At 38.4% G+C, this 14,533-nt stretch overlaps 1 protein-coding gene across 5 annotated transcripts in view; it reads right to left on the bottom strand.

Annotated features, from left to right (window-relative positions):
- Positions 1–13,401, bottom strand: part of sobpa (sine oculis binding protein homolog (Drosophila) a) — a 42,217-nt gene extending 28,816 nt beyond the window's left edge. For all 5 annotated transcript variants that reach the window (XM_081603394.1, XM_008399698.3, XM_008399700.3 and 2 more), the window contains exons 1-3: positions 12,921–13,401; positions 2,098–2,218; positions 1,074–1,283 (exon numbers count right to left, since the gene is read on the bottom strand). In XM_081603394.1, coding sequence (XP_081459520.1) covers positions 1,074–1,283; positions 2,098–2,218; positions 12,921–13,016 — 427 coding nt within the window. In that variant the 5' untranslated portion in view covers positions 13,017–13,401. The remainder of the gene's footprint in view (positions 1–1,073; positions 1,284–2,097; positions 2,219–12,920) is intronic.
- Between the last annotated feature and the right edge of the window lie 1,132 nt (positions 13,402–14,533).

The following is a 14,533-nucleotide window of genomic DNA, read 5'->3' as shown; positions in this document are numbered from 1 at the left end:
CCTGTGAAAAGTCAAATTATAGCCATGTAAACATTTCGATATAAAGCCATAGATACTCATTTCAAAATCTTAAGGAAGAAAACAAGGCACAATGTCTAAAGATTTACTTTGTTAATTTAAAGAAGATGTTAAAAATATACAAAAGTTGTTAAGAAAAGAACGACTGAACAAAATAAAAGGAAACTCATGACCATCTGACCTCTGAACAGCAATATGTGGTTTCTGTCATCATTTCAAAGTACCAATAAAGACTGAGGAGAAACATTGGTTTGTGCATAAACAGGCAAGCAGATTTGAATGTCATCAGCAAACAATGTAAAGGAATTTTGCATTTCCTAAAAATAAATATTTTGAAAACAAGCCAGAGCCTAGACTGAAAGCTGGAGGAGCTTCACTGATCACTTACATGTGGAGTTCCTCAGGGTTGAATCCTAGGCCCTGTCTTGTTTTCATGAACTGAGAAATTCCTTCTGCCTAAATAAGACTTGAAACACTAGTTTCAAGTTCTCAACCCATGAAATGTTTCTGCTTTAATAGCAAAAATACTAAAACCTACAACAGGAGTCTTCAAATCGAAGCATCAAAGTTTGGTGCCTTGCAATTTCTAGATATGTTCCTGGTTCAAGATATCCAAATCAAATGGTTAAATTACCTCCTCAGTCTGCAGTTCTCCAGTGTCCTGCTAATGACCTCAACTGAAGCAGAAACAAATCTAGAAATTGCAGGGTAACGTCCCTCAAAGCCTGGATTTGAGTACTCCTGGTTTATAAGTTAAACAAGCTTTCAGTCTAAGCAATACACCATCTCAGTTAGCATGTTTTTTAAATGCAGCAAAGTTCAACTGAAATGCCTGGCAAGATAGTCTTCTCCTGTAGATTAAGATGTGACACAATGGTAGTCAAAAACAGATCTGATTGTGACGATTCTCTTTAATTAATGGCAAATCTGCAAGATTGTTCTGGTCTTTTTCGTATCTTTTTACCTTGAACTTGTATTGTTTAAATGTGTTTCCTTTATACAACAGTGAGAAAATGCCTAATGAAAAATAGAAGGAGCCATTCATGTGCCAATACCTGCAGGGGGCTTGATAAGCGGTGGAGGGATCATAGGGACCACTATTGGCATGTTTCCATGCTCCTTGGTGCTGGGCGTGGAGGTGGAGGGAGTGCTGGACGGCTCGGCGACTCCATTTCTTGAGTTTGGCAAGGACAGGGAGCTGTTGGCTCTGTCTGGAGAGCCTTCACAGCTCTCTGTCGAACCTGGGATTTTTGGCAACGAGTTTTCTGTACAGATAAAAGGGTTCAAACAATTTAAGGATTTTCATGACCGACAGATGTGTCCACTCACTGCAAACGCTGTTGTAATGTAACATCCTAAAGTTCAGAATATCTTACTGCAGCACAGAAAAACATATTTTCTGTTTCAAAATAATCCAAGTGGTCCGAGCAGTTTGCAACTTTTGCATGTTACCCAATCATACAATCTAAAACTCTATCTCTGATTATGATTTGTGTTTGTGAAGTTGCATCTGAATGAACCATAAGACTACCAGAAAAAAGTATTTTGAACAAAGACCTCAAGCTGATTGAAAGGATCAAAAAATATCTGCAAATTTCTATGAACTGTGGTTGTTTTATGAAGAAGAGAGGGCCAAAATCAAACAGCAAATGACTTCATGAGAGTTTCTGCTCTCAAAAGTGGCTTCACGTCATTCTGAATCATTGAGCGTACTTAAGTTTTTTCACAAACATCAACAGGCTGGATCGTTATAATTTTCTAATTATGTAAAACCCAACAGTTGAAAGAGGGTGCGCTTCCTTTTTAGCGTAACAGTTACACCATTCCTCATGTGTTCTCGGGTTTTGTCAGTGAGTGTAGTTGCAAAAGTTTATAGTTAGGAGGTAAAAACGCTGCTTCAAGTTGTTATTACTAAACATCATGAGGTCTAGATCCTATAAAATAAACAGTTATCGACAAAGAAAATTACTCAATAAGAGATGCTACAAAATTCAAACGCTGAATGTCAAACCAATGATTACAAAACCACAGTATGCAGCTAAGCATTATCCATTAGAGTAAGCTGAACGTGAGGCTTGCCTTTGAGTACTGAGATGTGCTGTGGCATCTCTCCAATCTCCAGGTTATCGGCATCTCTTAGCTCCACCTTGTCGTAGCCGTACCAACCCAGCAACTCATTCATGGTGTTCTCTGCAAAACTCTGGAGCACAAGCAGACAGGGGACAAAAAAATACTCAGAAAAAGAAACATACAATAAGGACATAATGTGTTTTATGTTTTTGGCATCTTTCTATTAGATATTTCACATCATAAAACTTGCTTTACTGCCAGAAATAGGTCATGTGAGTTATCAAAAGCATTTGAAAGCATTGAGGACATAATTCCCTCTCTTATTAAATCATGAATTAAATGTGATTAACCCCATTTTCAGTTTAGTAGGTGGAGGTGGCAGATTTGGGACAACATTCTGTGGACTGACAAGGTGTGCATCCTGTTTCATTTAGTATAAAACTAAGAACATTTCAGAAAAATACCATCACACCAACAGTAGAACATGGTGGCAGTGTGATGGCTTGGAACATATTACTTCAGAAATTCAAAGAGCGCAGCAAATAGAGGCAAAGAAAATAATTGAACATTAAATCTGGAAATTCAATACCTGCTTACTGCTGAATGGGCGAGTTACTCAGGACTTTTCCTTAACACTACAAAGCCATTTATTTTGTAGTCAAAGAAATGGAGTAAGAGAAGCAACATTTTCACTTAATGAAAACTAAAAAATACCAAATAAATAAACAAAAACTAAGCAGAAGAGGTGGAAGAAGAAGCTAGAAACTATAGCATAAAGTCACTGTTGATTAAAACAATAAATCTGTTGCTTAGGTTTAGGTAAGCATCATGTTTTGGGTTGAAAAAGATCGCCGTAGTTTGAGCTGAAATTTTAGCCCAGATGTCCACATACATATTTTAAAAGCCATGCAGGTGAAACACTAAAGTATTTCTTTCACAACCCAGTGATTAAACGCTTTAGTTCAGAGCCGTAATGTGGTTAATGCATGTGGTTCATCATCAGCATACATCTCTCAGCTGGAACATTTCCAGAAGCATCCGTTCAATGAAGTGTTACTGCAGTACAAGATTCAGCCTTCATTTGGCTATAAAACATGAAAATGTTCCTGGTGAGAATAAATCTATTGGGGCAGCGCGAAAATACTAGTCCCAGGTCAGGAAATGATCAGCAGAGTAAATTTTCTTATAAGAGCAAGTCTGTTCAAAATTAGTTATGAACGTGTTTCTGGTTTCTGTAGGTTGCAAGAGTAAGTGCTGTGCAGTCTTTGACCTACAGTTAAGAATGTATCTAGCTGTAAACCGAAGCCCAAAAGTAGGGAAATTTGTGTTTGGGTGACATAGCAATAAATCAAACGTGTTTATTTCGCTTTAAAAATGCCATATTTATAATGCAATGCATTTATGGATAGCGTGACAGGGTAGATTATGTGATGTGCTCTAAATGCTCTCTTCCAGCTTTTGGTAGAGGCAGTGTGATGATGTGGGGTGGCATTTTCCTTCATCACTGGAAAAGTACGGTTTGTTGTCATTCAACACACAGAGAAATCAAAATTAGATTCTGCAACCAGTAGCAATCCCATCCATCCACTCCTAGAGACTGAACCTATATGTCAATGCTCACCCCACAGGGTGAGGTTTATCAGACTAACTACAGAATGAGTGGAGAGGTTGGGCCCAATGCCTCCAGTCCTGACCCCGCTGAACACACATGAAACCCCAAAAGGTTTGAAACTTATCTAGTTTTTAAGTTCTTAAAAAGTCACCTAAAATTTCTGTGGAAATGTTCAAACACATGTGTTAGGAAAGTAACAAGCAAGTTTTCATAAAGTCTTACCCTTCAAAACTAAGCCCTTCGAAAGACCAATGTCTTGAAATGTCACCTATAAGTTCTGCAATATTAAGAAACAAAATTCTAAGTTCCAAGAAAACATCATGCAAGTTTCAGAAAGTAACCTGAAAGTAGAGCCACTTTATGCAACTTGAGCTGTGAAGGATTTATGTTGTTATTTTTCAAGAAACAAGAAATAACAAAATTTAACTTAAATCTTCGGCTAAAATTAGCTTAAAGTTCAAATACAATTAAGTTATGTTTGACGACTCCACCTAATTATGTTAAATGGGTACAAATGAATTAGTTTGTTCTGAAAGAAAATGACATTAGTCCACTAACTTAAAAAAAATCGTATTCAAAGATAATGCAAAATCCTGTGACTTAAAAGGAATTCAAGCACAGAAAACACAGAATAAACTCTGCATATTTGAGACACCAGGAGCAGCAGAGACCCCCATCATCTGATCTTATATAAAAGTTCTTGTTATTCCAGGAAGAATTCGGTGAAAGTGATGGAAGGGTACCACAAATGAGGAATGACAGGAGTTATTGATCACTGTGTCATGAAATACCACTGTGGATAGATGGTCAGTGGGAAGATGTAGGAAATTAACTGTGGCACAATTCTTGTCAATGACAGATTACAGAAAGCATCATGCTGTTTGTGCAGTGTGATCTGATCCAATACCACACAAATGTTTGAGTTTTCTCCACCTGGACTGTGTGAGCTGAGACAGTATAAGCTTTTCCTAAACGTTTTCTGTTTTATGATTGGTTGGAACGATCACGATTATTGAAGAATATTACATTCAATTCTGAAAATAATCTTAATATTGTTGGCATTTAGCAAATACAAATAACTTTGCTAGTCCTAATGGATCTAAAACAAGGAGGTTTACATCTCATTCCATGTCAGACGGTGATTTTTGTTTTTCCACAGAGAATGTAATGATTTCTGCTGTAACAGCACAGGGACTTTCTATTTAGAGAAGTTAAAATCAACTCCAGTTACTAATAATGTTATCATTCTGCAAGCTTTATGAAAAAGGTGTTTGAAGGTGTGAAGGCTGCTAACGAGGACAGCTCCAGTAACAACACTCCTCCTCAGATAATGATGAATGACAGCAGTGCTCTTTCTGCCTTAAGCTTCCCGGAAGTCAGATAGATTTTCACAAGTCAAAGTTTGGTTGTGACAGCTACCAACACAACATCGCTGTCATTCGCAGAAACACTGTTTGAGAATATCTTTGCAATAGCAAGAAGCAAAAAATTGGTTTATTTCGGTTTTTATGCCAAGTGCCAGGAAAAAGTAAAATTGCATTTTGTTACTTTATAGCCACAGACTTTAACGCATGTTGTGACAAACCAACAGCAAAGTGTATTTGTTAAGAGGAAACAAATATATCGAAATCATTTTCAATTCTTTTATACAAATAAAGGCTGACAAGCCTGAAAACCATGTATTCTGTTTATCCACTTCACTGTGCTGCTTCAAGGCTCACTAATTTTCCATGCAACGTAACTATAACACACAATAGTTTTTGTATTGGCTAATCATGTTTTATTGTCTATTAAGTTGGTCACAATCAAATCTAAACAGAAAATATGTTGCCACCAGGGGGCTGTTAGATAACAAAGCTAAAAGGAGCAAAGCACAAGGGTAGAAAATTGTCCAGCAGTAAAAGGTGAAACCTTAAGAGGAGAAAATCCACCTATTGAAGAAAGGAGTCGGAGCATAACCTGCGCCTAAATGTACTCTAGAGTAAAGCGGATATAAGCCGTAAGGTAACCACACAATGAAGACAAAAACACAGCATCTCTGTGTGTCTCCCCTTCCTTCCTGCCAACCTGTCCTCTCCGCCACCCTACTACTTTGAGAAAGTACGAGCGTTATTAGGAGTGCAACCCAATCCTCGCTGGCGGCTCATCAAAGCAGTTGCACCAACTTCTTGGCTGTGGGTGCACAGAGGCAAAAGAGGCACAGAGGTAGCTACAGATGTATGTAAAGAGGAGGCATGATAGCTTTTAATCTACATAAATGGCTAAAATGCTAATTTAATATGAATGTAACAAGTTGCAAGTGCTTTAAAATGCACCTGGGCATAAGGGGGAGATATTTCTGCTCTTTTGTGAAAGATGAGCCCATAGATTTGTTTCTTAGATTAAAACCTCCAGCGCAGAGATGCTGAGAACAGAAACAAAGATGAATGGATGAAATTCACATTGTAACAAAGAAGGTAACTATTATTTATTGCTAGATGGTCATTTATTACAGCATCTTTCAGAAATCAGCTGTTGATCATCCATCCGTCCATCCATTTTCTTTACACCATGTCCCTTAGTGGGGTCAGGAGGGTTGCTGGTGCCTATCTCCAGCTAACGTTCCGGGCGAGAGGAAGGGTACACCCTGGACAGGTCACCAGTCTGTCGCAGGAGCTGTTGATCAATATGTAGAAAAGTTTTCATCAAAAATCCCCTCCAGCTCCTCACAGGGTAAATGGTGAGTAAGTTGGTAAAAATAGGAACGGCCACGATTATTGGCAGCCTTCTGATAATGCCGTACAATCTACTTTTCCCCTTAGCCCAGCTAAATAAAACTCCTTTACTACCATGTCTATTACAAGGCAATTTGGAACAATTTTCACTTTATGATAAATATCTACTATAAGATATTTTTGTAACTTTTAAAGAGTAACCACCTTAAGTCTATTTTTAGGTTTAAGCCTAAAAACAAACTTTTGCGGAAAGAGGATGGATAAATTTCCTTCTACTGGTTGTTGATATTTGTAGAAAATTACGGGAAAAAACACAGAAGTTTTACAATCTACTGACAAGATTTTTTTTCATGTCACTCAGTAATGAAATTATTCCAAAAAAAAAAAGAAAAATTGCTATAAACCCTGCATTTGTTATAAACATTAGTTGATTCTTTATTACATTTAGCCAGGAAGCCATTGTGGAAAGTCCAGTGAGCCACAGAGGTCTTAGTATTCAGTTTTGGGAACTAAAAAGGTCATGGAAGAAGGTTGATTTATCTTTGTTTTTATAAGTTTTGTTTTGGATCGTTATACTGATGGTGGTGGATCAACTCTTGAAAAATAAATTACATCAAAGGCCTTGCTGCAAAGGATGCAGGAGGAAGTAAAATAGGAGGATCCCACACTGAAAAACAAACCCAGATAATAAATAAAGAGAGTTATGGTGAAAGGAATAATGTGACACATCCACGGGAGAAAATGAGGAACGAAAGAAATGAACAATCACTTTAAATGACACCAAAACTGTGGAAACATTACAAAAATAAAAAAAAGAGGGAAAAAAACTATGTGACCACAAATCAAAGCAAGGCACTAAAATGAAACGCATGGACCCAAAAAAAATTCTCATAGCTTTGCCTTATTTAGGAGAAGTTCTCCTGTCTTTCCCATTTTGAAGAGTGACTAAGAGAAATTTGCCTCAGTCTCACATCCTACTTATACCTCATAGAAACATAAAGTTATGGACTTCTAATGTTTCCATACACTTTGTTACATAAAAAAATCTAAATAAAAAACTTTCACTCCTTTTTCTTAAAAATAATATTTCTTCACATGCAATTTTTGTAACAAATGAATCCATTTTCTTAATTCAAAGTCTGGGGCTGTCTAATGCTTTTAATTAAAGATTTTGCAACAAATGTAAATGTTTTTAGTTTATTTTCAAAATGTAAAAAAAAAATCACAGATATTGGTTGACAAAATCAAAATCAGGGCAATCTGACCTAAGCCTGTTAGACTCCCACGCATGTGAAATGGTTGTGTTGGGGAAAACCTTTTTAAAACAAGTTCACTACAATGTTCTGGATAATTAGAAGTGTGTTAATTTTATAGTGCAGATACTTTAATTACAGACGCAGGTCAAACACTGACACTGCTCAGTTGTATTTTCAGAAACTTGTGTGATATAAATACATAAAATTCTGCTTCAACACGCTTCTCCTTTGTTTCCCTTCAGTCAGACCCAAACATAGCCAGCAGGGCTTGTGGTGATGATGATGGTGGGAAACCGACACCTTGTGGTAGGAAACCAGAGCAGGTTACAGAACACTGTGATAAAATTCCAGAATCCACACGCCAACTTTCCCCCCGTCGCTTCCCCCTGGTTTCCACTCCCCTGCCGCCTCTCCTTCTCCTCTGCTTTCATTCCCCTCTACTTTTCTTGATACTTGATCCAGCAGGGACGCTCGGGTTACAGTTTTTACAGCTTAGCCAGCCCGGCTCTGTATACATTCCTTTCTCCCCTTGTTCCTCAGCCCACTTCTCGGCCTTTCCGATCCCCTACATGCCCACTCCTTCTGCTCCGCGACTTCTCACTGGGGCTTATTTTACCCATGCAGCCAGATGAAGGAAACTCTGTCAGACTGCTTGCTTTGTTGGGGACGTATTAGACCTCAAAAGGGCACATTGTGAGTCAGTGTGTTTCTCCAGATTTGGTCAGATATATTTAAATTGCGAGACGAGACGGAAGCAAACCTGAGCCGTGTTTTGGTTTTAGCAAAGGAGCATCAACGCTTTCTTCAGAAAATCAATGCAATAAAATTCACTAAAAGGATTGAGGCAGAATCCTGCTGTAATGGACTTTGGGTTTATCACCCAGTTTATTAGAACTGATCCATGTTCACAAGGTTGCCCTTTTTTTCCAAGTGTGTTTGATTCACTAACATCACACTACAGTATTTTTAGCCTCTGGATGGATGAAGAACCCAACCGCAGCCTCACAAGCTACGAAAATAAAAACACTACAAAGCAAATGAAACTTTACCTCATTATTACTTTAACATATTATTCCCTGCCAGTGATTTAATAAAACAGCTATTTAAATGCCATTAGTTGCGAAAGAAACAATGTCAGTAGAAATGCATAATACACAATAAACTTGTCTGAAATGAACAGGCTATGTTTCCTAAACTTAAATTACTTTTATTTTCATACAAATTCCTTCAAAATGATTATATATTTTTTTCTTTAATGAATTTACTTCAATTTAAAATTTATATTCTGGAATTTACAGAAATAAATATTTCTTGAACTTGTGCTTAACTTTTCAATTATATAGGAATTACACTAAACTTGTTGGTTTTAGGATTTACTTTTCAAGATTTAAAGACATTTCTTTTGGAACTTAGATGATACTTTCTAGAAACCTGGAAGTTACTTTGTTTGAAGTGACCAGGAACTCTTCTTGAACCTATAGATAATTTCCTGCAACTTTCAATGTTACTTTTAGAAATTAGGGGATATTTTCCTTGTACTTGCAAGTGAATTCTTTTTAAATGTACAGATTATGCTCTCTCAACTTATAGACAACTTTCCAGAGGTTATAGTGAGCTGTTGTGGGATTCAGGTGTTGCTTTTTAAAAACTTACACAAGACTTTCCTGGGACTTACTGGTTATATTTCCACAATTTATAGTTTATTTTCCCTCACCTTACAGAGAAACTTTTATCAAAACTTAAAAGGGACTTGCTAGATCTCTTACAGATCCAATTGCTAAACCGTACAGTGGGGCTTTTCTGAAATCTTTTAGATTATTCTCCCAGCAACTGCATTCAATTTTCTAGCAGGTTACACACTAAATTAATTTACAGGTGAATCTCAGTTTCAGAAGATACCAGGTGGAAGAAGTATCCGGAAGACTGGATACTGAAAATGACTCAAAGCTTCCTCACAACAAAGTATTAGATTAAGGATAATGCACAACTATGTAATTGTACCTTTTCTATTTTTTATATTTTCTCTTTCCTAACTGATTGGTTTTGGTTTTTTTCAGCTGAATCATAAAGGGCCAGGGACTTACCCTTCTATTACACTCCATAAAAGTTTTGAAATGTTTCATTATGGTCTTTTTCTCTTTACAAAAATATTGCAATTAGACAGACAGAGAGACAGCGAATGGTTGAAAACTTGATCCAAGTCACAGACAAATTAGCTCAGATCAAATGAACAAAATCTAAAAGTCTTATTTACTCAAAGGGACAATAACATCTGACACATTAAAGATTACGTAATTTACCAAACTATGACCGGGTGTGCAAACTAATTCAGACTTCTCATACTTAAAATATGCTTTCATGACATTTTAAACAAACATTTTCAGTTTGAAAATGCAGAGGCGAATCTGCATTATATTTCTTAAATAAAATCTGTGCAAAATATCAAAATAAATAGGTTTATTGCAAAAAAGTGAATCACAAAACAAATACTAGCAAAAACTAGTCTTGGTATTATACAGTTGCATATTGAGGAGTCAAGAAGAGAAAATAACCAGGATTTGAGGGTTAGGTGTTAAGGAAATAAAAAATAAATAAATAAAAAATACATAAAAGACCGGACATTTAGACTTGGAGAAGAATTATCCTTTGTTTTGTTTCCTGCACCTGAAACCTGATCAAAAACAGAATTTCAAAAGAAAATGTGAAGAAAAAGAAGCCAAGATTCACAAAACTATCTGAAAAAAATCCAGGCAGACCTGTCACCTGCTGACAAATTGTACCGCTTCAATCAAATGAGATGCTTAACTGACATGTCACAGCTTCAAAACACATCATAAAACATGTCAATCGACTGAATTTTGAATGATGACTTGCGTCGCACAAAAAAAATCTATCATTTCACAGCCAAAGGAAATGCAAACCTGCGAACTTCATCTCCAAGTGACGACTGGCATCATGCAATCATATGGTCAGTGTGACGAATCATTATCAGTTTGGCTTCTGTTTTATTCCCAGCATTTTGCAGCGTGCGTGATGAATCTGTAACAATGACAAAACTGAGAGGGAAAAAAAACGGGAGCTGTGCCACAAGCTGACCTCCATGCGCCAAAAAAATTCAGCTCATGAATATTTTGTCCATTTTAAACACTTCGCCCAAAAGGACAGAAAAGAGAGCCCGCGCTCTAGCACGCGTCCTGTTGCAACCGTTCTGTCTGTAATCAGCAACAAAAACATCAGAGCTGGAAAAGGGGAGGCAGTGATCATGAGTATGGTGCACAGTGAAGGACACAAAACACTAAGTAAGAAAAATAAATAAATGGATCAGATGATGGAGAAAGATGTTGCACCAAGGAGGGCGTGTTGGATGGCTTTTATTTTATTTATTTATAGATGTCCTACTTGTGCATCTGTTTTTATTTGTATTATGCACTCCGCATATGCAGATACGTCTCAATAAATTTGAATATTATTAGTTGATTTATTTTAATTATTATGTTAAGGTTTGAGGTCTGTGTGGCTATTCTAACTCTAACATGCTCTCTGTGGCTTGTGAATCACCACAATACTCCTAAACTGAGTTTGGTTTACAATACAGTTTTTCCTTCCACTCAACTTCCCGTAAATATGCCTGATAATAGAACTGTGTGAACAGCCAATCTCTTTGGTAATTACTTTTTGTGCCTTACTCTTCAAGTATGTTGGACAACATTATAGTAAGCAATTGTCCCCATCATTATGTAAGCCAAAACAGGTCATTCCTGTATTCAAAATTATTTTTCAGTCATTTTCATTCTAAATAAACCCTTAAAATATATCCATTTCTATATAAGGGTCATAAGCACTACCTATTATCCACTTGCATTCTTCCTCTGTCATCATAATCAGATTTTATTCCATAAAATAATAATTTTATCATTAAAAAAAATTAAAAATATAAGCAGAAATGTAAACACGTTTTCCAGTTTGAGGCACTGGAATTGTGGGATTATAAATGCATTTTGACAGAAGGGGTGAAAAACAAAACATCCTGACTGTGAATGAAAAGAAGAGTATTTGTTCCTGTTTTTACAGTACCAGAAAAAGAGCAGTGACACATGCGCTTTGGGAACGACCCACACACACGCGCGCGCGCATACACGCAAACACACACATGAAAACCATTTAATCTTGCAGCCAAAATATGTTGAAATGAAAACACATCACTGCATTTATTCCTGATGTGATCACCTGCTCATCCATCCCCAACAACAGAGGAAACACTGACTGATCCTGCGTCTCCAGCCAAATGTGTACAAACAATGAGGGGATGCAGACAAAGCGAGTTGCCTTTGCACGCACACACGCACGCACACGCATGCACACGCATAAATACCAGGAACATTTCCATGCTCCACAATGAACCGCATGGAGCTCAAATATCCCAGCGTGCACCGAGTCAAAGAACACAAACCACTGAAAGAAACAACGCGTGGCTCAATGTGAGGGAAAAGGGGAGAGGCCGAACACAATGTGCTCTCCTCGACAGAGCGCGTAAAGAGGCGCACATCTGGATCACACGCCTCTGGGCAGCTGCTCAACACTCTCATAGACACACACATACACACACACGCACACACGCACACACACACACACACACACACACGCACACACACACACACACACACACACACACACACACACACACACACACGCACACACACACACACACACACACACACGCACACACACACGAAATAATGCAAACCCACGCAGAGCTCCGAAAGCATCACGGATAGACTAGTGTTTACCCCAAATTGATCTCTTAATTATGCACATTGGGAGCGCTCCCTAGTTCCAGTATGTGTACGATAGTATTAATAGTAATAGTAGACGGACTGTTGACGCCTTCACTGACGCACTGGATTTTCCATTGACTCCGGGTGAGCCATGAAAAGCAGGGCGCACAAACGGCGAGATTATGACAGGCGGCATTACCCCCTCAGAGTATCCCTTCAACTTAATAGTGAAAGTGAAGCAGTGAGCGTGTGCCGCATCCATTGTGTGAGGCTGCAGAGCCTCCCATTTCAGCACATGAAAAAATAAAAAATATATAAAAATAAAAATGCACAGACATCCTAAATTAAAGTTTGGTTATTGTGTAGCAAACTGCACAAAGGTGCAGCCAAAATCCTCCTCTGAGGGACAGCTATAGCTCTAACACAGACACACTCCACGCGTAATCTCACGTAGCTTGGCACACAGCCTTTTTACCTTCATCTCTTCATTTATTTCCCTTTTCACCGGGTGCGCTGGCTTGCGGCTTCTTTTATTTTCCGGAGGTCTGCCCTCTTTTTCCATTTCTGCCATGTTTTCTCTGTGATACTTCTGTCAATATTTGCGGTGAGGAGGGGAGCGGAGGAGGAGGGGGGCGTGTGTGAGAGAGAGCGAGAGGAGAGAAGCAGCGGCAGCTGTTTACAGCCGCCACACGCCGGAGGTCCTGCGGCTCTTCAGCGACCCGAGTGACGCCGGGGATCCCGCCGAGGGTTCGCGGTGCCCGGTCGAGTCAGCCATCTTCTGCGCCGTATCCTCCGCGGTCCGTGCGCCGGTGCTGAGCCGCCTCTGTGAGTCAAAGGAGAGGTTGAGTGAGGGGAGAAAACGAGACAGGGGGAGGGGCGTCGGCTGAAACATTATATGACGCGCTGATGATCAGAGGTAGGCTATTTCTTCTCGCTTTCCCGTGGAGCGCAATCAGAGCGGCCCTATCCACTTAGCGCACAATCCGTGCGCTGCAAACAGGTGCGCACACGCACACCACTCGGCAAGACACTTCAGCAGAGTCTGCTGCTGTCATTTTAAAACAACAGGCGTCACGTTCAGAGCGCTTAAGGTCATCCATTGTAACTTCCGCTGGATCAAAGTCCCTTTTAACTTTTAACTAATGTATAAGAATTTACTAATATTAGAAAGAGAGGCGCAAAAAAGTGTAAACCTTTAGTCAGTGTTGAAATAAAGTTTCCTATTGGGTTTCTCTACATCCACGGCTCCTAGATTGGGGTCCAGATGTATCTCAGCACATTAGAATATTAAAGAAAGGTTACAGTAGCTACTCTCTAGAGTTTCTGCTAAACTTGTAAAAAAAATTAGATTAATTACACACATAGTGTGCCTTGATTACCACAGCTATTCGGAAAACTCTAAATTCTCAGTACATTTTAATGCTGCAAAGATCAATAAAACTTATTTAATGGTAGATCGAAAATAAAGCATAAATGAATACAGAAATTTCAGACTATGAAAAAGTATTTAAATGTACTACACAGTATAAACTCAGCTGAGGCTCCTTTGCAATAATTATTGCATCAATGCAGCACGGCATGGAGATGTTAGGGAAGGTCAGATTGCTTTAATAGTGATCTTTAGGTTGTTTTTTTTAGGTATCCGTTTAGTTCTGCTGGAAAATAAAATCAGTATCCCCACAAAGCCTATCAGCAAAGGGAACATCAATTTTCTGGTATAGATCTCTGCACTGACTTTGGACTTGATTGAACGCATGTGGACCAAAACTAGCAGATGACATGACTCCCCAAATCATCACAGACTGTGGAGACTCTGCGTCTTTCATTTCTTCCTCCAGACTCTTTATTTCTAGAATAAATGTGAAATGCACTTCCAAGAGGAGTTTTAAACATAGAGCAACAGTTCTATGTTTCCTGTTTATTAGCCCTGATGTTTCTCACTTTGTCACTGGCTCTGTCTCAACGTAAGAAACAATAAAAACCCGACTGTGTAGTGATTTCTGAAACTCTTTGTGAATCTCCCCCAAACTTTTGAATAGGCTGTTAAACTTTTCAAGGTTACTGTTGTTTATTTTGCTTATGCACACA

Source organism: Poecilia reticulata, chromosome 22 (genome assembly GCF_904066995.2).
Source record: "Poecilia reticulata chromosome 22, P_reticulata-male-v2, whole genome shotgun sequence".
NCBI lineage: Eukaryota > Metazoa > Chordata > Actinopteri > Cyprinodontiformes > Poeciliidae > Poecilia > Poecilia reticulata.
This window is presented reverse-complemented; position numbering and strand designations above follow the sequence as displayed.